This window comes from Typopeltis vanoorti, chromosome 6 (assembly GCF_054136105.1).
Source record: "Typopeltis vanoorti isolate ZY-2024b chromosome 6, IOZ_Tvanoo_1.0, whole genome shotgun sequence".
NCBI lineage: Eukaryota > Metazoa > Arthropoda > Arachnida > Uropygi > Thelyphonidae > Typopeltis > Typopeltis vanoorti.
The window spans coordinates 24,825,655-24,851,118 of NC_143554.1; the positions used below are offsets into that span (position 1 = coordinate 24,825,655).

At 38.0% G+C, this 25,464-nt stretch overlaps 1 protein-coding gene across 3 annotated transcripts in view; it reads right to left on the reverse strand.

The window, feature by feature from the left end:
* LOC150105342 (calmodulin-binding transcription activator 1-like) overlaps positions 1-25,464 on the reverse strand; it is a 1,067,501-nt gene that overhangs the window by 349,746 nt on the left and 692,291 nt on the right. For all 3 annotated transcript variants that reach the window (XM_090394729.1, XM_090394728.1, XM_090394730.1), the window contains one exon: positions 13,069-14,352. In XM_090394729.1, coding sequence (XP_090250855.1) covers positions 13,069-14,352 — 1,284 coding nt within the window. The remainder of the gene's footprint in view (positions 1-13,068; positions 14,353-25,464) is intronic.

A 25,464-nucleotide genomic window follows, 5' to 3' on the forward strand; every position in this document is an offset into this window, starting at 1 on the left:
CATTAGAAAGTTGAGGGTAATGTTATCTGTTAGAGCCAACATGGATTTTTGAAGGGGGTGCTCTTGTTTTAGCAATATGGTAGCCTTTTATAATAAAGTTACAAGAGCAGTAGATGAGGGAAAGGCATATACTGCCATTTTCTTGGACTTAGCGAAGGAATTTGAGAGGGTGCCACATGATAAGCTGATATTTAAGTTGCAGCACATGGGTCTGGATGTCAGGTTGGTCAAATGGATTCAGGATTGGCTGTCCGATGGGTATCACAGAGTTGTGTATGGCGGAGCAGTTTCAAGGAGACAGAGGGTTACAAGTGAAGTCCCACAGGGCTCAGATCTGGGACCTATATTGTTTAACCTTTATATCAATGACATTGTCAGTGGATTGCAAAGGGATATTCAGTTATTTGCAGATGATGAGAAGCTAAGAAGGGTTATTAGTAATAGTGCAGATGTGGTAGCCCTGCAAGAGGATTTGAATAAGCTAAACAGATCGGTAAATAAAATGGGATATTGGTTTAATGCAGCAAAATGTAAGGTCTTGCGGTTTGGGACACATCGATGGGATGCTGCATACTCTATGGGAGGAGCTATACTGGAGGAAGTAGGGGACACAAGAGATCTCGGGTTGATGATTGATAGGAATCTGAAATTCAAGGGACATATTGGAAAGGTGGTGAAGATAACACAGAGGATTGCTGCAATATTTCACCACGAGTTTTAAGAGAATGTACTACGGAACTGACAGTGCCTTTGACCTGGTTATTCAATGAAAGTCTGGCTGCTGGAAAGGTGCCCATGGAATGGAAGGAAGGTAAGATAGTGTCATTGCATAAGGGTGTTAGTAGACTGGAAGGGTCTAATTATAGACCAGTTTGTGTGTCATCAGTAGTTAGTAAGATCTTGGAGAAGGTAGTGAAGGACTGTATACAGCATTGGGCACATGAGGGTAATGCTATCTGTGAGAGTCAACATGGCTTTGTGAAGGGACGCTTTTGTTTTAGCAATATGCTAGCCTTTTATGATAAAGTTTAAAGAGCATTAGATGAGGGAAAGGCATATACTGCCATTTTCTTAGACTTAATGAAGGCATATGGCAGAGTGCCACATGATAAGGTGATATTTAAGTTGCAGCTCATGGGTCTGGATGTCAGATTGGTCAACTGAATTTAGGATTGGCTGTAAAATAGGTATCAGAGAGTTGTGTATGACGTGGCAGCTTCAAGGAAGCAGAGGGTTACAAGTGGGGTCCCACAGGGCTCAGTACTGGGTCCTATATTGTTTAACCTTTATATCAATGACATTGTCAGTGGATTGCAAGGGGATATTCAGTTGTTTGCAGATGAAAGGAAGCTGGGAAGGATTATTAGTAATAGTGCAGATGCTGCAGCCCTGCAAGAGGATTTGAATAAGCTAGAGAGATCGTAAATGAATGAGGGTATCAGTTTAATGCAGCAAAATGTAAGGTCTTAAGGTTTGAGAAACATCGATGGGATACTGCATACTCTATGGGAGGAGTTATGCTGGAGGAAATAGGGGAGACAAGAGATCTGGGGTTGATGATTGATAGAAACCTGAAATTTAAGGGACATATTGCAAAGGTAGTGAAGGTAACACAGAGGATTGCTGTAATAATGAGGACACTGACCTGCAGAGATAAAACAGTTATCATTCCTTTGTATACGACGCTGATCAGACCATACTTGGACTATTGTTCTCAGATTTGGTCCCCAGAATTTGAAGGGGATAAATTAACTGTGGAAAGGGTACAAAGGTGGATAACAAAGATGGTTTCAGAACTGTACAATGATAGTTATGAGGATCGGGTGATGGAATGTGGACTACAGAGTTTGGTGGATAGAAGAAGGAGAGGTGATATGAATGAGACTTTTAAACTGTTGAGAGGTGGTTACAGGGTTGACACTGGGGAGTTCTTTCGCTTGGTTGAATAGCAGGAAGGAGTGATGACAGGTGATGACTTCCCTCCCTGGAAGTTATGAAAGGAAACTGTGAGCAAGAGGGTGAGGAGTGGTTTCTTTGCATGGAGGGTGGTTTAACCATGGAATGCATTGCCTGATAGAGTGGTGAGAGCGAGAACGGTCAATGAGTTTATGGACTGGTATGATAGAATTTGCATTTCCTTCCATGATGAGTCTTGATAGACTTCGTGTTTCTTAGGAAGGATCTCCCGCGATGCGTCTTTTGACTCCATGGAGGCCTGAATAATAATAATAATAATAGTAATTATGTAGGTTCAATTTTGTAAGAGAAGGGAGAAATAGATAGTGACATTACAAGTAGAGCTGGAAATAGATGGATGGAGACAGGACAGTTAGCTGTTATGGAGTGGTAAGGACTATGATGTGCAGAACAGAATTTTAACCTGATTGTGGAATAAAAAATTATCCCAAAATAGGTGGATGAAGTTGTGGAAAAGGGCTGGAAAAAGCCAAGGATATGTAATTTTTGAAGATTTAAGTTAAATCTAAATGTAGGCTAGTGTGTTTTGTTGTGCTGTTATCGATGCTGGTTATCTGTCTTGTTGTGTTAATAACATTCTTTCAATACCAATTAGGAACAGAACTAGACTGACTGAACAGAACATTACATACTACCTATCAAATACAATGTAAGAATTAGATTTATTTAAATTTTTCTTGCTCTCTCATACATGGATATTCAGAAGTCTGTGAAATGTTTTAAACATTCACCACTAATAAACTACACAATGGATATTTGTAAGTTTCAGGCTGAAAGAATGCCAGTCTTCAAGTTTGTTCGAGTAAACTGCCCGCACACTAGTTGCTGTGGTTTGCTGCGAGGCAGCAAACCATGTGTGTAAGAATATGCAAGAACTATATATTCCATTGCGTCCATTGTGACAGTGCAGCAAACAATTTTGAGCAGAATTCCAGAAGGAACCACCTACGTACAACAGTACCAAGAAGTGGTATGAAAAATTCTGGGATTAAGATTGCTTGTGCACCACTCCTTGGCTGCGATGTCCAGGGCCAAATGAAGAAACTGTGGATCCTGTTAGAGAAGTCTAAGAATACAGCCCACGGAAGTCCACTACACATGCAAGTTTAGAAGTTGGTTTCTCTCAATCAACAGAGTGGCAAATTCTCCATAACAGACCGAAGCTTCAGCTGCATCAGGCACTCAGCATTAATGACAAAGAAGAGAATCTTCATTTCAGCAAGGACTTACAGGAGAGGTTTGAAGTTGATGGTTTCATAAGTTACACATCTTTAGTGACGAAGCAACTTTTAATGTGTGTGAGGGAAGGTGAATCAGTATGATGTGTGAATCTGGGGGACCGAAAATTCCAATGCAGTCATTCAGCATGTGTGAGATTCAGAGGTAAATATATTTTGCACAATTTTCAAGGTTTATGGGCCATTTTTCTTCACAGAGCCCACTGTCACAAGGATGATATACATGGACATGTTGGAGAACTTGCTGATGCCAAATCTTAGTGAAGACAGTGATGATTACATCTATCAACAAGAGGTCAGTGTGGCTCATTACCACACTGAAGTGTGAAGGTTCCTCAACAAAAACTTGCCACAATGTTGGATAGGACACAAAGGTCAAGATGATGACGTGTTAACCTCCCAACCGGCCACGACGTCTATAGACGTCGAACTAAATCTGGATACGAAGCTCTAAAACCCATTGAATAATAAGAAGTGCAATTTGTGTCGCTATCTCATACACATTGGCCAGTAGAGGAGGTTAATGCGCTGGCCGCCCTAGTCACCAGATTTAACCGATTGTGAATTTTTCTCATTGGGATTAGTGAAAGACACTGTATTTATGCCCCCTTATTTCAGAGAACTTCCCAACTGTATCACCGTGGCTGCAACACTGATCGACTGTGACATGCTCACAAGCATTATTATTATTATTATTAAACAAGACCTCATGGTCTTGTTTAATTTTTTTCATTTTTTCCCACCAGAGGTCAGGCCAACAATTGAGGTAGCGGTTAGTCAGTGTCTTTAACGAACCAGTATGATTGTAGTATAGCTTGTTTCCTGTGTATATTTGTACGCTCCAGAAGATGACCTTAACAAAAAGGTCGAAACGTCGAATTGTAAAATTTTAGTAATAGTAAACTAAAGTTTTTATTCAAACATGGCAGTTGTCTCCATAATTTCCAAAAATGCCTAAAAGAAAAGAAAAAGACTTCATGGAGTCAAAGACTCATCTAGGAGGTCCTTTCATCTCACACACATCTCATCATACCGGGTCTTAAACACATTCAAACTCCTTGCAGACACCACACTCTCAGGCAAGGCATTCCAATCATTCACAACCCTGCACGAAAAAAACCTGCCTCTCACTCCCCTACTCACACCCTCTTTATACAGTTTCCAGGGATGACTTCTGGTTCTCCCCTGATCTTCCACTATTCTCTGTAGAACTTCTCCACCATTGATCCTATAACAACCCCTTACCAACTTGTAGGTCTCTAATATATCTCCCCTCTTCCTTCTCTCCACTAGACTCTGCAAATTACATCTTTTCAATCTTTCCTCATACTCGACATTCCAGAGGTCAAAAACTACCTTAGTCATTCGCCTTTGGACCCTTTCCAACATCTCCTCATCATTCTGAAAACCAGGTGACCAAATCTGGGCACAATAGTCCATGTTTGGCCTAATCAAAGCCTTATACAATGGAACAAGAATCTCCCTACTTCTACACGTCAGTGTCCTCCTCATCATTCCCAGACGTCTTTGTGTGGTCTTAACAATTTTGGCGAAGTGTCCCCTAAATTTTAGATCCTTATCCACTATCACTCCCAGATCTCTTATTTCCTCTACTTCCAACAATATATTCTCACCAAGCATAAATTCTGCATCCCATCTTTGTTTTCCAAATTTTAAAACCTTACATTTTGCAACATTGAACTCACATCCCCATTTGCTTGCCCAATCACACAATTTATTCAAGTCTTCTTGCAAGGACACAACATCTTCACTAATCTTTATGGTTCGGCCCAACTTTGCATCATCTGCAAACAACTGAATATCTCCATCCAAATCTTTGCCAATATCATTAATATACAAGTTAAATAGTAATAGCCCTAAAACAGATCCCTGAGGCACTCCACTGGTGACTTTCCTTTTCCTGGATATTGCATCCCCATACACAACTTGTTGATACCTATCAGATAGCCAGTCTCCAATCCAATGCACTAATCTAATATCCAATCCCATCTGCTCAAGTTTGACTGTCAACTTATCATGAGGTACTCTATCAAAAGCTTTTGCGAAATCCTAGTATATTACTGTATATCCTTCTCCTCTGTCCAAGGAAGCAGTCACTTTATTGTAATAAGTAAGTAGATTACTAAAACACGACCTCCCTTTAGCAAATCCATGCTGTCCATCAAAGATTATACCATTGTTGTCAACCCAGCTCTGGATCCTAGTTCTCACAAGCTTCTCCAACAACTTAACCACAATACCTGACACACAGATAGGCCTATAGTTTGATGCTTGAGTTCGATCACCTCCTTTATGAAGTGGCACAATCTTGCCCTCCTTCCACTCTTTAGGGACTTGACCAAGTGCAAGACTCGTATTAAAAAAATATGTCAAGGCAGGTGTCAACTCTCTGGCACATTCCTTCAGAATACGCAGTGATATATTATCAAGTCCCACAGCCTTATTTACATCTAGTTTACTCAACTCCTCAAACACCTCTTGCTCACTTACAGTCAGTCTCTCCTCCCCATCATCAACTGCTCTTAATCTCTCCATGAAGTCACAATCACAAGATTGAAAGATCTTTATGAACTGCTCATTAAGTATCTCCACCACACATTCTGCAACAGCTGTCTTTATACCATTTCCTCCAATCAATATCATCCTTCCATAATCATTCTTTCTTTTGCTGGCTACATATCGAAAGAACTCCCTAGGATTCTTTTTAGCTTCATTAGCTAACTGCTGTTCATACCTCTCTTTAGCTACTCTCACCAACCAAGTCACCCTCCTTGCCTGGTCTTTGTAGACCTCATGAAATAGGTTACTTCCACTTCTATTATGCTGCCTCCACAATGCCCTTTTTCTCTGTATTGCATGCTTAATCTCTTGTTCATCCATCTCACACCTAACTTATTTAACCTTCTCACCCGTGGTATACATTTAGACATTGCATCCACTAAATATTTTTTGAAAATCCAACAAGCTGCATTGATCTCTTTTCCAGCTAACTCCTCATTCCATGCTACACCTGCAAGCTGTCTCCTGAGCTCTTCATAATCACCCCCCTTGTAGTTCCACATATACCCTTTTTTCACAAGGGTCCTTGCACTGCTGGCAACCACCCAAGTAATCATCTCATGGTCACTTTCACCAATTGGTAGATGATTTGATACTTCATTGATAATTACATCCTCCGATGAGATGACCAAATCCAAGACCCTTAATCCTCTTGTGCCCTCTGTTACATACTGTCTGAGGTAGTTATCCATCAAAAACTCAAGAAACTCATTTTCTTTACTTCCAGTTGCTATCTCTTCATTCCAGTCTATATTGCCATAATTAAAATCACCCATAATGATCACCCTTTTCTTATTTGCTTGGCTTATTTGACTATACATTTCAGTATCACCACCATCCACATTACCAGGTCTATAACAACATCCCACCAAGTATTTGATTCTATTCACCTCTATCTCACACCATACTGCCTCAAAACCACTGGCCCCATTTCCCTCTTGCATCTCTACTTTGTATGGACATAACTCTTTCTCTATCATCAATAGCACTCCCCCTCCCTTTTTACCCCTTCTATCCTCACAAAACACATCATACCTTTCCATCTCTATTCCTGTCAGGATGTCATCCTCATCTAACCATGTCTCACTTATTCCGACAATCTCTGGGTGCACAGACGCAATTAGTGCAACCATTTCATCCGCCTTGTTTCTTATACTTCTAGCATTGGTATACAAACACAACAACTCATTTCTGGATCTACAGCTAGTTCCACTGATACCACTCACTCGATGTGATCTCTCCATGCTGGACTGGGGCCATTTCCCTTTCTGCTTCTTCATTTTAGAACCCTTTGCAATTCCATCTGTTTCCTTTTGATCCCTGATCATCCCATTACTTTCCTGCCTACACATGCTCTCATCTCCTCTTGGAGCATCCACCTTTCTCACGCTGTGTATCCCTGTCCACCGTGAGCCTCCCCATTTCCCTGCTCCTCTGGCACACCCATTCTCTCATTTTCTATACTCATACCACTCACTTCCCCATTCATTTCCACTCCTTCAATCTCTCCTGTCTTACTCTCCTGCTCTTCCACATCACTCCCCTCTCGATATGATTCATTCTCTCTATTCACTTCTCCACTTTCCAGCAGCAGTCTCTCCAAGCGACTCACACTATAACCACTCAAATGCAGTCCATCGCTCCTATACAGCTCACTTCGTCACTCAAACTCATTCCACACATTAACAAACTGTACTCCCATCTCCTCACACATTTCAGCCAGAATATCATTCATAATCCTTGCTCTCCACCTCATTTCACCACAATCATACCTAGGCAACACACTGACCACCCTTCCTGTCACACTATTCTCCTTTATCTTTCCAAGCAGTCTCCTGACATTCATTTTGACATGCTCTTTTTGTTCTCTCTCAAATCATTTGTACCAATTAATACAATTAACTCTTTTGCTCGTTCCCGCCTCATATTCAATGCCTCAATCACTCTACTCATTTTACTGCCTGGAAAACATACCTTGTGCATTTTATCCTCTAGCACACCTTTAATAATGGAGCCACCATACAACGCCACTCGCTCATCTTTTGTTAACTCTTTCATGCCATCATGATTTATTTTAATAGTTTTGATCTGAATTCTCTTTAATTTCATTCTGCATCGATGTCATTTCTTGCTTCATCCAATCCAATTCACCTTCCGAACCACGAGACACATTCACTCTATCATTAAATCTTTCTAACTTTCTAACTCTCGACCCCCTCTTCTCACTTCCCCTCTCATTCATCCTTCTTTGTTTCCGTACTTTCGGTCCAACATACGTCCAACTTTCACTCTCACATATCTTTCTTTGTTTCCGTAGTTTCAGACTAACATGCGTCCAACTTTCGCTATCATTCTTCTCACTTTTACTGTCATTCATCTTTCTTTGGTTCAGTACTTTCGTTCCAACATGTGTCCAACTTTCGCCATCAGTCATTCTTTTTTCGCTATCATTCATTCTTTCGATTTTTTTTTACTTGCGATTTCTGCATCACGCCATTTCTACTTTCATTCGTTCTCTCAATTTCGTTTCTTTCCGCCTCACTTTCATCCCTTTTAACATCCGTTACGGTTGTCAAATCGCTCTTTTTCTTTTTTCCTGATTTTTTAACATTTTTTCGCCTGTCTCCTCACCATCCTTCTCTTTCAAACGTGCACTCGCAACACAATCGGTACTAGCACTTTCTGTCATCAACTTCATATTCGCATTCATCAATTCCTCGTTCAGGTCACATTTCGCACACACCCTTCTTCCATGCGCAAATTGGATGAAATGGATTAACGGCTTGATGTCTGCCATATCAGCAAAGGTGGACACATTGAACATTTCTGAGGAATGTAAAAAAAAAATAAAGCACAGTTTATCTTTAGTTCTGTGTAATAAAAATAGTATCTTTGCATAATTTATTAGTGGTGAATGTTTAAAATGTTTCACAGATTTCTGAATTTCTGAACCCTTTGCATGGCTGTGATTAATTAAAAAAAAAAAGTTTCTTATTTCTTTATTGCCACACTATACTTCCATTGCACTAAAAGGGTTTTATTATTCTTAATAAATAATGTTCCTGTTAGATATATATATCATCAAGGGCAAGAGATAAAATGTACATGTTTCAGCACATTATGCACCCAATAGGCTGTAGGACATAGTTTCTATTCTAAATTAACCTTTTTATTTCCTTTAAACTACGAACAATTATGGGTCAAACTAAAGTCAGTATTCACAAAAGCCCTGTGCTTATAGAAAATTAATCCATGTCAATAATAGCCAACTTGTTGTATGTCAACACTGCAATGTCAGTCGGAATGACAAAAACCTCATAACTAGGCAGTGGTGTAGCTAGAGTTTTTGCCACTTCTGGGTTTGCCGCCCCCTCTCAATACACACCAAAAATACTACAAAAAGTCAAAATGATGTATAGGGAAATAAATTAAAACACTATGTTTATTTTTGAAGTAAAACTTTAATTTCAACATTCTAAAATGTTATTTTTCTTGCTTTTCTGTTAGCAAAATCGTCGATGACATTGGCGAAGTCCATTTCATAGCAATGTAAGTAATTCTTAATCAATTTGATTTAGAAAAACTCCTCTTGCAACTAGCAACACTTACAGCAATTGTGAGGAAATTCGCTGTAGTATTACAATAGTTGGAACTGAGTTCTCGAAACTGTATTTTTGAATTAACTGCAAAAGTTCAAAAATGTTCAAAGTGCCACCCGGGGCAGACCCCCCCCTCTGCCCCCCCTCTAGCCACGCCTCTGTAACTAGGCCTTATATACAGAGGCATGTGACCCATTAAACTGCCTTAATATTGACCTTTCTTTCAGATGTATATGTTAACATGGAATATGGGAAGCATCACTACAAAGACTGGTTGTGATCTTTAATAAGGAATCTAATGTGAAGTTAGTCTCTGTATTCAGAGGCTGAGTAGTCCTCTGCCTAGAGAAAGACTGTTCTAGTTCAAGAACTAGAACAGCCTAGTTCTGTTCCTACTCGTGATGTTACTTCTGTTTTTGTTTGTTTTGTTTGCTTATCCTTAGATAAAGGATAAAAACAAGAATACATTTTTTTGTCAAGTACAGTTTACTTTTTTCTGTTTGGTTACAAAAAGTATATTATACTTGATGAGAAATTATATTCTTGATTTGATCCTTTATCCAAGCATAAATAAACAAAATTTGCCCATGAAGTATTTACATGACTGGACTATCTGCATAGAAAAGAGCAATAGCAGTGTATTCGAATAGTATTATGGAAAGTTTTCCTCCGCTTAATTATATCTTGCAGATTTATATAGTAGTGCTTTTATATGATAGTTAAACTGGATATAATCAACTGTGGTACTGTCATTCTAAAAGTGTTCACTTCAGCTGTTATTTTGATTAATGTGGAAGTGCGGATAAGGGATGCCAACTTTTTATATGGTCTGGAACAGGAAGTAAGATCATATTTTTTGAGGATATTAGTTATTTTTTCAGAGGTGCCCCTGGATGTAGGGGATAGTGATAGACTTGGTGTAGTCTTTATTGTGGAGGGGGGGAGGGGGGGTTGTGGTTTACAGGTTTTAGTATTTTTTGGATTTTTTTGGGGTTATAGCCATTGGCTAAGAAAGTGTTGAGGATGTGGTTTAGTTCCATAGTCAGGGCCTTGTCATCTGAGCAGATTAATTTTGCCCTGTTATATAGTGTTTTTATCACCCCATATTGTTGTGAGGGGGGGGGGGATTGCTGGTGAATGTATCTGCCAGTGTGGGTGGATTTTCTGTAAACAGAGAAAACCAAAGATCCATCAAGCTGGCGGGTGATTAAAGTGTCTAGGAAGGGGAGGGTGTTGTTTTCCTCTTTTTCTAAGGTGAACTGGACTCTGGGATGTTGGTTGTTTAAGTGTGTTAGGAAGGAGTGGAGTGTGTCTGAGCCATGTGGCCAAATAGCAAACACATCATCCACATAACGAAGCCAAATAGTGGGTTTTTGTGGGGCGGAGTTTAAGGCTTTCTCTTCAAATGTCTCCAAAAAGAAATTGGCCAAGGGTGGGGAAAGTGGTGAACCCATGGCTGTCCCCTCTATCTGTTTGTAGAGCTTTCCTTGCCAAACGAAATAGCCTGAGTTCATTGTGAACTGAAATAGGGCTGAGATATCGGGAGGAAACTTGGCTTGGATGAGCTCTGGGTTTCTTTGAGTGGGACATTAGTGAATAGGGAGGAGACGTCAAACTGACCATTATGTCAGTGTGTTGGAGTGTGAGGTTTTCTATACTGGCTTTAAAGTGGGCTGAGTTTTTTATGTGTGATGGTGTGTTGCCAGTGTAGTGTGTGAGCGTTTTGGCTAAATGTTTGACTAATTTATATGTGGGGGAATCAATGCCATCCACTATGGGATGCAATGGCACATTTTGTTTATGTATTTTTGGGAGTCCATATAATCGGGGGGGTCTAGAGTTATAAGGTTTAAGTTTGTTGGTGACTTCCACAGGCCAAGAAGTGACTTTCTTAAGGAGTCTGTGGATAGTTCTAATCTGAGAGCTGGTCGGATTATATTCAATGGGGAGGTAAGTAGTACGGTCTCGTATTAAAGAATTTAGCTTACCTTTGTAGTCTTTTTGATTGAGTACCACAGTGGCGCTTCCCTTATCAGCTTTGGTGATTACTATTTTTTTGTTGTTTTTTAATTCTTGTAGGGCTGTATATTTGTTTTTGGATAAGTTGGATTTTGGAGGTTTGGCTTTAGTGAGAACACCGACTACATCCAGTCTCATGTTGTTGGCGATATGGTTAGGCAGGTTGCGAATTCCACGCTCTATTTGGATCATAATTTCTTCAGCAGGTATCCTTTTAGGAGCTAGGGTGAAATTGTGACCACGTGAAAGTGCGGTGAGTGCTTCAGGCTTTAAAACTGCCGACGAGAGGTTGACTACTGTGTTAAGTGGTGGCTGGGGTACAGAAGTAGAAGTCTTTGTCAGGTTTTCGTATTTTTTCACGTGCCGACTACGTATTTTTTCGAATTCCTTTCTTGCCGATGTGCACGAGATGTCATGAAGTATACACTTCTATATTTCGGCAATGTCATATTGCCATCTTCAGGAACATAAAGATATGGTATGTGCACTAAGGAACTAACAAAGCAAATGAGGAAGAAAGTAAGAAACTAATTTTGTTCCTAAAGTCCTAATGGTGCCCTCTTGAGGGCTAATTTGGTAGTCTTGGCAGTTGGGCTGAAGTTCTCATAGAAAGTACTTCAGCCCAACTGCCAAGACTACCAAATTAGCCTGCAAGAGGGCACCATTAGGAATTTAGGAACAAAATTAGTTTCTTACTTTCTTCCTCATTTGCTTTGTTAGTTCCTTAGTGCACATACCATATCTTTATGTTCCTGAAGATGGCAATGTGACATTGCCAGAATATAGAAGTGATTCATTAAAGTTATCTTTAATTAATATACTTTATACGCGTTTTTAATTCCGTAAATTAATTACCAGTTATGTTCACAGATGTTATGATGAAGTAGAGAGAGATGAATTCTGGAATCGAAAGAAACAGTTCTTGATGCCTCCCACATGAATAGCAACTTATTTAAGAACACTTTAAGTTACAGTTTGCCAGACTCTCACAGTTCTGCCATTCATTATTGGTGCACATGTGATTTCACAAACACACATGTAACACTTCAACTAGAACTCAGTCTCCCATTTAAACTTTAATTACATTGTCATGTTCTGTTGTATTAGAAATGCAATGCCTTTATGGTCTTTCTGTTTTTATATATTTTTATGCTGTTACATTACACCTGATGAAGTCGACTTTTCGACGAAACTAGTCGTGTGATCTATTCAAGTTTCGATTTTAAAATACTTGGAGTTCAGTCATTAAATATTTAACAATATGATAAAAAACTGAGTAAACCAACATTCTAATAATATATATATATATATATTATTTTATTTGTATTTTTACACGGTCTAGAAACCCTGTTCTAGGGACCTAACATCTTTTGGAATGCAGGGAAGTGGCTGGAGCTTCTGAACTAATGTTCAATCCTCACCTTCATCATAAGCAAGCCTCACATGATGTCTTGTGATTTCATGGAGGCCAAAAATAACTTACTTGAAATGCTATACCAGATGGTTGGATAATAAGAGGTCAAATATCAAGTGAGCTACTTCAATTATTATTTTTTACAAGATAAAAAAAATTAAATGGCTGATACACAAAGAGGTTTACTGGAATGAAAATGCACATTAAATAGCAATCAAATGATCATTAAAAGATTCTTTACCTCAGTATAACACCAATCTGGACAGTAATCTGTAATATTGGCAGTACCTTCTCTATAATCCATTGCTGTTTGTGGACCCTGATGACCAACTTTGGTAACTGAAAGTGAGCTACTACTGACAGGAGTTGATGAATTGCTACTAGACATTCCACTGCTTGGTGCTAAATCAGGACTGAAATCATCTAAGTTAGGAAGATCACTTAAAATATCAAAAGTGTCAAGATTAAATACCTCTTCATCAGGAGTGGAAATGTCATTATCAATGAAGTCCATAGGATGAAGATCTACTGGGTCAGTGTCAGAGTGACTAGGTTCCATTTTGACAGAAATTGGTGAATTTGTATCCTGGAGAATGTATTTAGGTGTAGGTAAATTGGCTGATAGAGTTTTTTGAATGTCTTCCTGAGACATTGCAAGATTATCCTCAAACAGACTAATTGGTTCTCGCTGTTCAGATGAAAGTTCATCCATGACACCACATAAATCAGGATCTTTTTGACTAGGTATATTTGAGAAATTTACATCACTTTTGAGAGCATTCTGTAAACTCTTGTCTATTTCTGATTTTATAGAAGATGATTTATTAGCACCAATTCTTCGAATAGGAGAAGTAGATGAGTCTGAAGTATCCATGGCTGACACTACAGTTTGAGAATTAGACACATTTCTTGTAGAATTTGTGCTTGTCTCCTGTCCACATAAAAAGGTAACAGGAGTCACTGAAGCTGATGCAAGTCCCATTCCAGAAGCAGAGGTAGCACTATTTAAGATAAGTAGACCACTACCTCCCTGCAGCTGAGAAAGATTGAGAATAAGGGAGGTTGTAGCTGCTGCACTACTAGATGAACTTGTTGTCAGCTCACCTTGTTTGCTATCCTGCAGCAATGGGCGGCATGGTGCCAGAATTACACTTCCAGCTCTTCGAGTACAGCTGGCCACAGCAACACTAGGTACAGTGCTTGGCCTTTTGGCACTATTTTCTTCAGTCTTAGCACCTCCTCCTCCTCCTCCTGAGTGATTACTTGCTATGACTGGTGCAGCAGTAGCAACAGCCTTAGTTGTAGTAGAACCAGAATTCCCTGATGTACTGGCAGCCAACACTCCTCGCTGCTGAGTTTTTGGAGAAATGATGCGGTGAAGAGTATGACTACACTTTTTATTCTCAGAAACAGCATTTGTTCCTTTAGAAGTAGTATCACATGCACACTCATGGGTCCGGACTGCAGTTTTTGTTCTCTGCTTTTCCATAAGCTGTTGCACAATGGCTTCCACTGTTTCAGCTGTCTGTAATATAATGTAATTATAATTAGAAAAATAAAAGAACATGTAGGGAAAGAGTTAACCTAAAGTGTTGAATTCATAATTCAATTTGAAAGCTAAAAAATTAATTTCAGTGTTGAAATTATATGAAATTAAGAATTTATTTACAACATCTTGCAGCCTCCCAAAGTATGAATAAATAAATAGTATAAAATTAAAATCTAGTAGTATTATTAGCAAACTAAAAAAAAAAATGAAATTGAAAATTTATGTGAGCATAACAAAGAATATGGTTAGTAAATTAGGAAATTAAAAGCATAATTCAAAAAAAGTTCAAAGAGAATTTATTTATTTTGGAAATGAACATTTCCTCAATATTCTCAAGTGAAATGCACTACCTATGATAAAGAGTTGAATAACAATGGAAAAAAAATTACTCCTCATTGTTTCCAGAAAAAATTGAATAAAAACAAATACCATAATTTTTAATAGAACTCACATACTTTCTTCTAATGTTACTGCAGAATTATGCATGCAACAATGGTTCTTGGAATTCAAGAATATTCCTAAGAAATTTCTTTGCCAAGTTGTTACTTTTTCTGCAAATATTTTTTGTGTCAATATATAGAAATAGTAAAATGGTGTATCAGCATATTATTAAAATAATCTGGATCAGAGCTAGCTGTAGAAAGTTATTTCATTTACAAATTAAATTCAGGCAACTGATGTGAAGGTAATAGTCTAAATTATTATTATTATACAGACACCTCCATGGAGTCCAAAGACTCATCGTGGGAGACACAATCTATCATACCTCTTCTTGAACCCATTTACAGACAAAGCAGTCACAAATGACTGGCAACCCATTTCACTCATTCACAACTCTCCAAACAAAAATTCTAGTCCTCACACTCCTACCAACTACATCTTTATTCAACTTCCAGAGATGATCTCTTGTTTTGATCCCTCAAGCCAAGTGATGAAACATTTTCCCTGCATCTATCTTATAAAACCCTTTAAGCAACTTAAATGTTTCTATCATATCCCCTCTCTTTCTCCTATGACCAACTTCTACAATCCACACACCTTCAATCTATCCTGACTGGGAGCATTCCACAGGCCACTCGCCATACTAGTCACTCACCTCTGAATCGTCTCCACCACTTCCTCATCCCAATAAATCCAGGGGACCAGACTTGAGCACAGTAATCCATATCAAGGCCTTGTAAAGAGGAATAATAATGTTCTTACCTCTACTTGTTAATGTGTTCTTCAATAGCCAAGTAATCTTATGGTCTACCTTAGCAACCTTAGCAATATGTCCTCTAAATTTTAACTCTGTCTACCACCACCCCTAAATCTCTAGCTTCTTCTATTTCCTGAAGTATACATATATCTGATCTGATCTGTGGCTTCCTCTCTTTGAGAGGGTTGCAGCTGATTACTAGAGAGATAGTAACGCAGGGTGGTTTACCGTTGCCTCCTCTTGCCATATTTATGACTGTATCCTGTGTGTTCACGGGTCCAGTTTGCCTCCTTGCAGGATGAAAAACTCTGCTGTCCATGCCCAAGACCGGCTAACTTGGTTATGGCTGAGGAAGATCCTTAAGGTCCTCATGTCATCAACAGGAATCAAACCTAGGACACTCCTTCCTCAGACATATGGTTGTGAAGCGCAAAGCCACTAGGCTAACCGCATGGACATATATATATATATAGAGAGAGAGAGTCTTAGTCATAAAGTACAAAGTATACTGATAATGGGGAGATTTTTCATATGATAGAAGAAGGGGTCATCCATGGAGCCATGGAGGCTGAAAAGGAAGTGGTGAGAAAGGGGAGTGAGAATTGGCTTTTCTTCTGCAAGAATGGTTGGATAAAGAGGAATGCATAAAATCGAATCCATCTATTTATAAATTTCCATAGTGGAGTTGTTTGCAAACAACTTGTTTGGAGCTGGTTGTGAACAACCCATCAGTTATCTGTCAGACATCTTTTCAAAGTCTAAGAACATCAATGTATATGAATCTTCGTTATCCAATACATTTTTCATCTTATCATAAAATGCAAGAGATCGCTAAAACAACATCTATCCTTTAAAACCAATGCTGACCATCAGAAAGAATTCTATGCCTATCATTCCAATCTTGTATCCTATTCCTAACAAAAATTTCCATTATTTCTTGAATACAGATGCAGAAATACAGACTGGTCTATAATTGGAAGCATCTGTCCTAGAACCATGCTTATGGAGTGACACTATTTTGCATTCTTTCCATTCCTTAGAAACCTTAATGTTTATATAACTGTTTATATTATAGTAAATTAAAGATACCAAGAAATCATATACGTGGTTTAATCCTTTATCAAAGTGTAAGCAAACAAAGTTTGCACCTGAAATCTAATCAGGACTAGGGCGACTCATATACAGAAGCTAATGACTTTACATCACTTGCTGTAGTATCCCATAATGCAAAGCACATCGCTATGGGTATATAATGCTATGCATTATGGGAAGGGTCACTACCTAGACCAGTTTTGACCTTTATTGTACATAATATACATACCCATAAGGATATGTGCTTTGCATTATGAGATACTAAGGCAAGTGATGTAAATCATTAGCATCTATATACGAGTTGCCCCAGTGCTGATTATATTTCAGGTGCAAACTTTGTTTGCTGACACTTGGATAAAGTATTCAACCAAGTATATAATTTCTTGGTATCTTTAATTTATAGTATACCCAAATGGAAAAACTTCCAACAACTATCTTTAATCCAGAGTATTTTAATAATAAGGTGTGACACCTTTTGGCTACTTGTATATGAAAATAGACTTCTGCATTACTTCAACCTTAGTATCACCTCTAGATCTGTCTGGCTCCCAGTGATGAGACCTCAATAAAGGTTAAAAATTAGTTGGTAGCTTCAATCGGGGGAGCAGAGTTTTTTGCTCTCTTAAGGTTTTTACTTTGGGGAGCTTTTGAGCATCCAGGGATTTGGATCTGTTCAGGTGGCTTGTATTAGGGTTCTCGTGACAGATGCTTTTCCATGGAATATGAAGGGTTCTGCTTGGTAGTAGGGGAGCCTGTCACTGAGCAGAGCCAATGATCAGTTAAATGATCACTCAGATCGCTCATTGTTGGGTGATCTGAGAGATCTCAGGAATTTTTGGAGAGGTAACCCTGCACATAAACAGGGAAACCAGTCTGGGTAGTGACCATTTCCATAGTGCATAGCATTATAGATATCCATAAGGATATGTGCTTTGCATTATGGGATACTAAGGCAAGTGATGTAAAGTCATTAGCTTCTATATATTATATTTGCTTGCCTGGTTGGCCGACTGGTTAGCATATCCGCTCTCCAGCTAAAAGGCTGCAGGTTCGAATGCCGCCGTGGGCATGGATGTTTGTGATTGTCTGTGAAAGTACTAGTGGTGGTAGTCGGTGGTAGATGCTGTTGGTAGATGATGGAGGTTGGTGGAGTAGTGAGACGAGGAGTTGTAGAATAGATGCCCTCCCTTGATGAGTCTTTGGACTCTCTAAAGGTGTGATGTAATAATAATAATAATGAGTTGTCCAGTCCTGATTAGATTTCAGGTGCAAACTTTGTTTGCTTACACTTGGATAAACGATTAAATCAAGTATATAATGTTTATATTACTGTGTTATATACTAATGTTACAGTGTTATGTGCTACAGTTGTACAGAACAGGAACAAAGATCACTAATACTAAACTAATAATATGTATGAAATTAGCAAAAGCATTAATCAGTTGCAACTGCAAGATGTTCATTAAATAATGAAGTCAAGGGCATAAGCTTACTGTTTTGTACATTTATTAAAAATGTATGGCATAATGTTATTTATTATTTGCTATACAGCCTTAAAAACATCTAACCCAATCAACATTTGATAGACCAGACTCTTTAACTTGTGATTTCCCTATCGTTTACTTCCCTTTCTATAATGTTGCATTGCATCATTTACAGCAGTATATTATGCACTGATAAAGTGCTTATTAAATAACTCCATGACATCTTTTGCTTTCCACAAGAGGTTTCCCTTCCAAAATTATTTTCCCTCTTGCTTGCCACATAGCAAGTTTTTTGCGAAGAGTCATTAACACCCTCAAAAACAGAGCTATAATAATTTGCTCTAATGAACAAGTTCTTAAACAAGAATTAAAAATTATTAGCAATACATTTATAAATAATGGCTATAGCATAAATACCATAATAAAGTTCTTCATAAAACTTTATCGAAAAATAATATTGATTACAGTAAAACCATAGCTATCCCATACATTAAAGGGTTATCAGAAAAAATGAATAGAATTCTACACCATTATAATCTTAAAACCACCCTTTAAAATTTAAAAAACATATCCAACTCCTCTAAGGATCCTCTCCCCCCTCCATTGGCACACCCTGGAGTTTATTGCCTCTGTTGCACCTGTAACTTACCTTATATTGGCGAAACTGGACATACAATCCCTATCCATAAAAAAAAGAACACAAACGACACATTAAATTTAAACAAATTTGGTGAAGCAGACCTCTCAGATCATGTTCTTAACACCCTACACCAAATTGATTGGAAAAGTACTTGTTCTTTACATCATACAAAAACCTGGTATTAACGGAAATTTAAAGAAGCCTGTGAAATTTTGATTAATCACCCTAATCTTAACAATAATGGTGGCAAAAAAATCCCAAGAATTTGGTTGGCACACATTCAGCCCACTTAGTTTTCCGGCAAACCCCAACTTTATGACTCTAAGAAATTTTTAAGCTTTTAATGGCTACTATCCATACTGGTTTGTTGTAATTTTGGAGCTGATGTAGTTGATTTGTAGTAGAAGTTCGGTAGTGGTGGAGATGGAGAGTTGTACAGTAGGTGTTTGTATCCTCCTGTGATGAGTCTTCGGACTCCTTGGAGGTGTCACGAATAATAATAATAATTTATATGTATACTTGGATAAGTAATTTTTGTGTGAACATGTTGCTCTCCAGCTTGATTTAATTTTGTAACCTAATAGATGATAATAATAATAACAGGACTCCAGCTTTGATGTAGTAAGTTTTTTTTTTTTTTTTTTTTTACCAGCAGTCAGGCCAATAGTTTTAACAATTTATCAGTAACTTTTGCATACCATGTAGATTGCAGTGCAGCTTGTTTCTTTGTATATACGTATATGAACATGTTGCTCTCCAGCTTGATTTAATTTTGTAACCTAATAGATGATAATAATAATAACAGGACTCCAGCTTTGATGTAGTAAGTTTTTTTTTTTTTTTTTTTTTTTTACCAGCAGTCAGGCCAATAGTTTTAACAATTTATCAGTAACTTTTGCATACCATGTAGATTGCAGTGCAGCTTGTTTCTTTGTATATACGTATATACTCTAGATGATGACCTTAATGTGAAGGTCGAAACATCAAGTGTTTATTCTGGTTTATATTAAACTAAAGTTTTACTCTAAAGCAATAGTTGTTTCCATAATTTTCATGATGTATTCTGATCACTGTGTAAGCATGAAGAAAAGGGTACCTCATGATCCCCCTAACCAACTGGCAGTCCTGTTGATAATTCATTAACATTAATCCACCTTCCAAAGGTTATTATCAGATCCAATACTTTAAAACTCCATTAGGATACAGTTTTTTTTTACTTACCAAATCTATTTGCCTAATCATTTCATAATTGGTGCATTCTATATTCCATGGATTATAACATGGTATTAAATGTACTATTCTACTGATTTCACCCTCACACCCACACAAAACAGTTTCAAAATCTTTGCATCTACTGTCATTTTCAACTTCCACTTTTAATAGATACAATTCTTCTGCTATCATTATCAGCATTCCTATTTTTTTACCTTTCTATCCTTCCAAAAACTTTTATATCCCTCTATTTCTATTCCCAACAATATCATCTTCAGAAAATAAAATTTCATTTATACCAATTATCTTTGGGCATACTGACTCAGTTAATGTAATAAGCTGCATTATTTCTAATATAACTTAATATTATTATTATTAATATTTTATTATTATTATTATTATTACATAACACCTCCAGGAAGTCTAAAGGCTCATTGAGTGAGGCTACCTGCTCTACAACTCTCCGTCTCCACCAACCGCAACTACCTTCATCATCTACACCAACGCAGTCTACAGCCAACCAGCATTAGTATTTTCACAGACAATCACAAACATCCATACCTAGGGTGGGATTCGAACCCACAGCCTTTTGGCTGGAGAGCAGATGCACTAACCACTCGGCCAACCAGGCTGGCAACAGAGAGACCTCCAGGGAGTCAGGGACTCATCAAGGGAGGCAACATACTACATGCACCAGCTGTCATACCTCTTCTTGAATTCATTCACACTATTGCATACACAACATCCAGTGGCAATCCATTCCAATCATGCACCACTCTATGAGAGAAAAATCTATATCTCACTAATTTCTTGATGACATTCACTCTCGGATTCCAAGGATGCCCTCTTGTCCTTTCTCAAACCTCCATAAAATGAAAAATTCCATCAACTGAAATACTGTATGACCCTTTCAGGAGTTTGTAAGTCTCAATCATATCAACCCTCTTTTTCCTGTTTGCTAGCTGCAGTACACAAAATCTCAATCTGTCTTCATAATCAACATTCCATAATCCTGGTAACATTTTTAATACTCTCCTTTGCTCTCTCCACTGTAACAAGACCAGACCTGTGCAAAATAGTCAAAGTGAGGTCTTATCAAGGTTCTTGTAAAGAAGCAAAATGAACATCCTTATATTTACATGTCAATGTCTGTTTCAGCATTGCAATTATCCTCTCAGTTGTATTTGTAATCTTTGCTATATGGTCCTTGAACTTTAACTTCCTTCTTCTTTTTTTGGCACTACATCCCCCATGGCCTTGGCCTCCCATTTTTGGGTTTCATAACTCATTACAAGGTGAGGTCTGTCCCATGCTCAACCATGTGTAATTGTCTGTGAAGCTTTGTGTTCTTAAGACCAGTTTGCCTGCTTTGCGGGAGGAAAAATCCCAGATACAGTGGGGAGAAAAATCCTGCAGTCCACACCCAAGACCGGGTAACTTGGCTATATCTGAGAAAGATCCTTAGCTCCTCACATCAGCAAAATGAATCGCTTTCCCAGGCATATGGTTGCAAAGCGCACCACTTGGCTAACCACACACAGGAACTTCAACTTCCTGTTTCCTAAAACTCCAAGATCTCTAGCCTGATAAGTTTCTTCTAGAGCATAATCTCACCAATATAATATAACATTGGATATCTAATCTGACTGAAGTGCATGACATTACATGTACTAACAATGAATGGACAGCCATTTTCCAATGCCCACAATTCCAGCTTAATCAAATCATTCTGAAGGTACAGCATATCTGCAGCATTCCTGATTACCCTAACGACCTTTGCATTATCAGCAAATAGCTGAATATCACCTGTCAAATCCTTCCCCAGTGAAAGGATTTGACACCAAGGACTGATCTTTGTGGCACGCTACTGGTTAGCTTAAAATCTTGCAGACTCGCACCCCCATATACCACTTTTTGATATCTGTCAATCCATCCTCTTATCCATGCTAATATTTTATAATCGAAACCCACATTCTCCAATTTATGCAATGGTCTTCCATGCCATATTCTGTCAATACTTTTGGATTTTGCTAATTTCTTAGCAAAATCCAAAAGTATCATGGTGTATCCATTCCCCTTGTCCAAGTCAATGGTAACATTATTATAGAATTTGATCAAGTTGCTAAAACATGACCTTCTCTCAGTAAACTCATGCTGTTCATTGCAAAGTAGAGATCACTCCTCTGTCAACCCCTTTCTGAATGCAAACCCCAACTAACATTTCCAATATCTTCACTACCATCAAGAGATACTAATAGGTCAATAACTGGTTACATCATTCTTTGCACACCCTTGTGCAATTCCTTCCTCACCTGTGTAATCTTCCTTGTTCTGAGATTCAAATTATATAGCCTGTTGAAAGAAATAGCCAGTTCAGCTGAACACTCTTTTAGCATCTGTGCTGATATCCCATCAGTCCCTATTGCTGAATTCTTATTCACTTTGTATATAACATTTAAATCTAATCTATATTAATGTATGTTAGTATACAGACATACCAATCCCACTCATTCCCACCTTTATGCATTCCATCACTCTGTCCTCCTATAATCACTTCTTCACACTTGCTTTCATTTTCCTCCTGTCCTTCAACAAACTTTCTCTCTCTTTCCTGCAACCATTTATTGTTGACATTAATGTTGACTCTGTGCCCTCTCATCAGGCAACAGTCACTATCAAATGTCCAACACCAAAACCATTTAAATGCAATACTTCAACCTTAAACCCTTCAAAATTCCTTTTGTATTAACTCCATAGATTCATGAGATAAACAGCCTTTGCCTGACACAACTCAGCCATTTTATCAATCATTATCTCTGCTCTTCTTTCTCACTGTTATCATATCAACATACCAACTACTTTCCAACAACACTATTATCTTTTACCTCTGACAACTTCCTCAAATCTCTTTCCCATTCCCTACAGCTACTACTAATTTTATTTTCCTTTTCTTCCTTCCTTCCTTTTGTCTCAACATGACACCTGGAAACATGTTTTATGAATTTCCTTATAATACTCCATAATCTACTTTGACACTTGCTTCACACTACTACTAACTTCCTCTTTCATCAGTCAATTGCTTTTGTTCAACATTCAATTTCACCCTCTAGAGGTTTCATTTCTCTTTTCTTCTTCATTAACTGTTGCTGAAGGCACTTTCACTCCTCTGTTTCCATTACTATCATTAGTGGCAATTTCATCAGTTTCCTGACTACTCTTGGTTTCAATGTTCTCCTTTTTGGAATGTTACAGCCTACATCATACTTCTCATATACTCTACCACTTTCTATTTTTTCATTCATCCATATATCATGGATAAACTATTCATTTTTTTGATACATACATATAACAATTTTTGCACCGCATCTATCCACTAAGAAAATTCTAGGCTTAACTTGATCTTCAAGCTGAAACGTTCTGAGCTGCAGCCATGCACTTCGACGTAGATGCCATTTTTAAAATGTTTAATCACCTGTGGGAAAACAAACAGAAACAGTAATACAAACCAACCAAAAAATGATAAGGACTACAGAAACATGTCTTTATCCAGCTTAAAGAGCTAATAATTAAAAAACAAGATACACTATACAATTAAGTATTTTCTCAGTGCAGTTTAAAGACAGTGTTTAATCGAACTCAAGCATCAAACTATAGGCCTAGCTCTGTGTCAGGAGTTGTGGTTAAGTTGTTGGAGAAGCTTATGAGAACGAGGATCCAGAGTTGGATTGACAACAATGGTATTATCTTTGATGGACAGCATGGATTTGCTAAAGGGAGGTCATGTTTTAGTAATCTACTTACTAATTACAGTAAAGTGACTGTTTCCTTGGACACAGGAGAAGGATATACAATAATATACTTGGATTTCGCAAAAGCTTTTGATAGAGTACCTCATGATAAGTTGACAGTCAAACTAGAGCAGATGGGGTTGGATATTAGACTAATGCATTGGATTGGAGACTGGCTATCTGATAGGTATCAACAAGTTGTGTATGGGGAAGTGATATCCAGGAAAAGGAAAGTCACTAGAGGAGTGCCTCAGGGATCTGTTTTAGGGCCATTACTATTTAATTTGTATATTAATGATATTGGTGACGATTTGGATGGAGATATTCAGTTGTTTGCAGATGATGCAATATTGGGACGAACCATGAAGAGTAGTGAAGATGTTATGGCCTTACAAGAAGACTTGAATTTGGGACACATCGATGGGACGCTGCATACTCTATGGAAGGAGTTAAACTACAGGAAGTAGGAGAGACAAGTGATCTGGGATTGATGATTGATAGAAACCTGAAATTTAAGGGCCATATTGCAAACGTAGTGAAGGTAACGCAGATGATTGCTGCAATAATGAGAAGGACACTAACCTGCAGAGATAAAATGGTTTTCATTCCGTTGTATAAGACTCTGATCAGACCACACTTAGACTACTGTTCTCAGATCTGGTCCCCAGAATTTGAAGGGGATAAATTAAATGTGGAAAGGATACAAAGGCGAATAACAAAGATGGTGTCGGGACTGTACAATGTTATTTATGAGGATCGGCTGAGGGAGTGCGGACTGCAGAGTTTGGTGGACAGAAGAAGGAAGGGTGATATGATTGAGACTTTTAAACTTGAGAGGTGATTACAGGGTTGACATTGGGGAATTCTTTCGCTTGGTTGAACAGCGGGAAGGAGTCATGACAAGGGACCATCCCTTGAAGTTATGAAAGGAAACTGTGAATAAGAGGGTGAGGAGTGGTTTCTTTGCATGGAGGGTGGTTAAACCATGGAATGCACTGTCAGATGGAGTGGTGAGAGCGAGAACAGTCAATGCATTTAAGGAGGGGTATAATAGACTTTGTGTTTCCTAGGAGGGACCATCCTCAATGAGTCTTGATTCGCTTGTGTTTCTTAGAAAGGACCATCCACGATGAGTCTTTTGACTCCATGGAGGCCTGAATAATAATAATAATAATAATAAATTGAGTCATTGGGCACGGAAATGGGGATGCGAGTTCAATGTTGCAAAATGTCATCATCATCATGCGTATCAAGGATTTAGGACTAGAATGGTCTGTTCCGACCTTAGAAGTCATCGTTGAATCGTTTAAGAGGACGACCTGGTTTTCTTTTTCCTAATGGCTTGTACTTTAAGGCTTGTTCTGGTAATCTTTCTGTTTTCATTCTTTGAACGTGTTCCATCCATTTATGTTTATATTTTTTTTATTTTTTTATTACTGGTTCTTGGTTTAATTATTTCATAATTGCTTAGTTTCTTTGGTGATTAAATAAGGTAAACTTTTCAATTTTTCTCATAAACTTCATTTCTGCTGTTGTTAATCTTTGTTTATCATTTTTTTTTTTTTTTTTTTTCCAGATTTCTATACATACGTTAAGACTGGTAGGGCTAATGAATTGTACACTTTTAGTCTCATTTGTTTTTGAACTAGGTTTGATTTAAATATAGAGTTAATT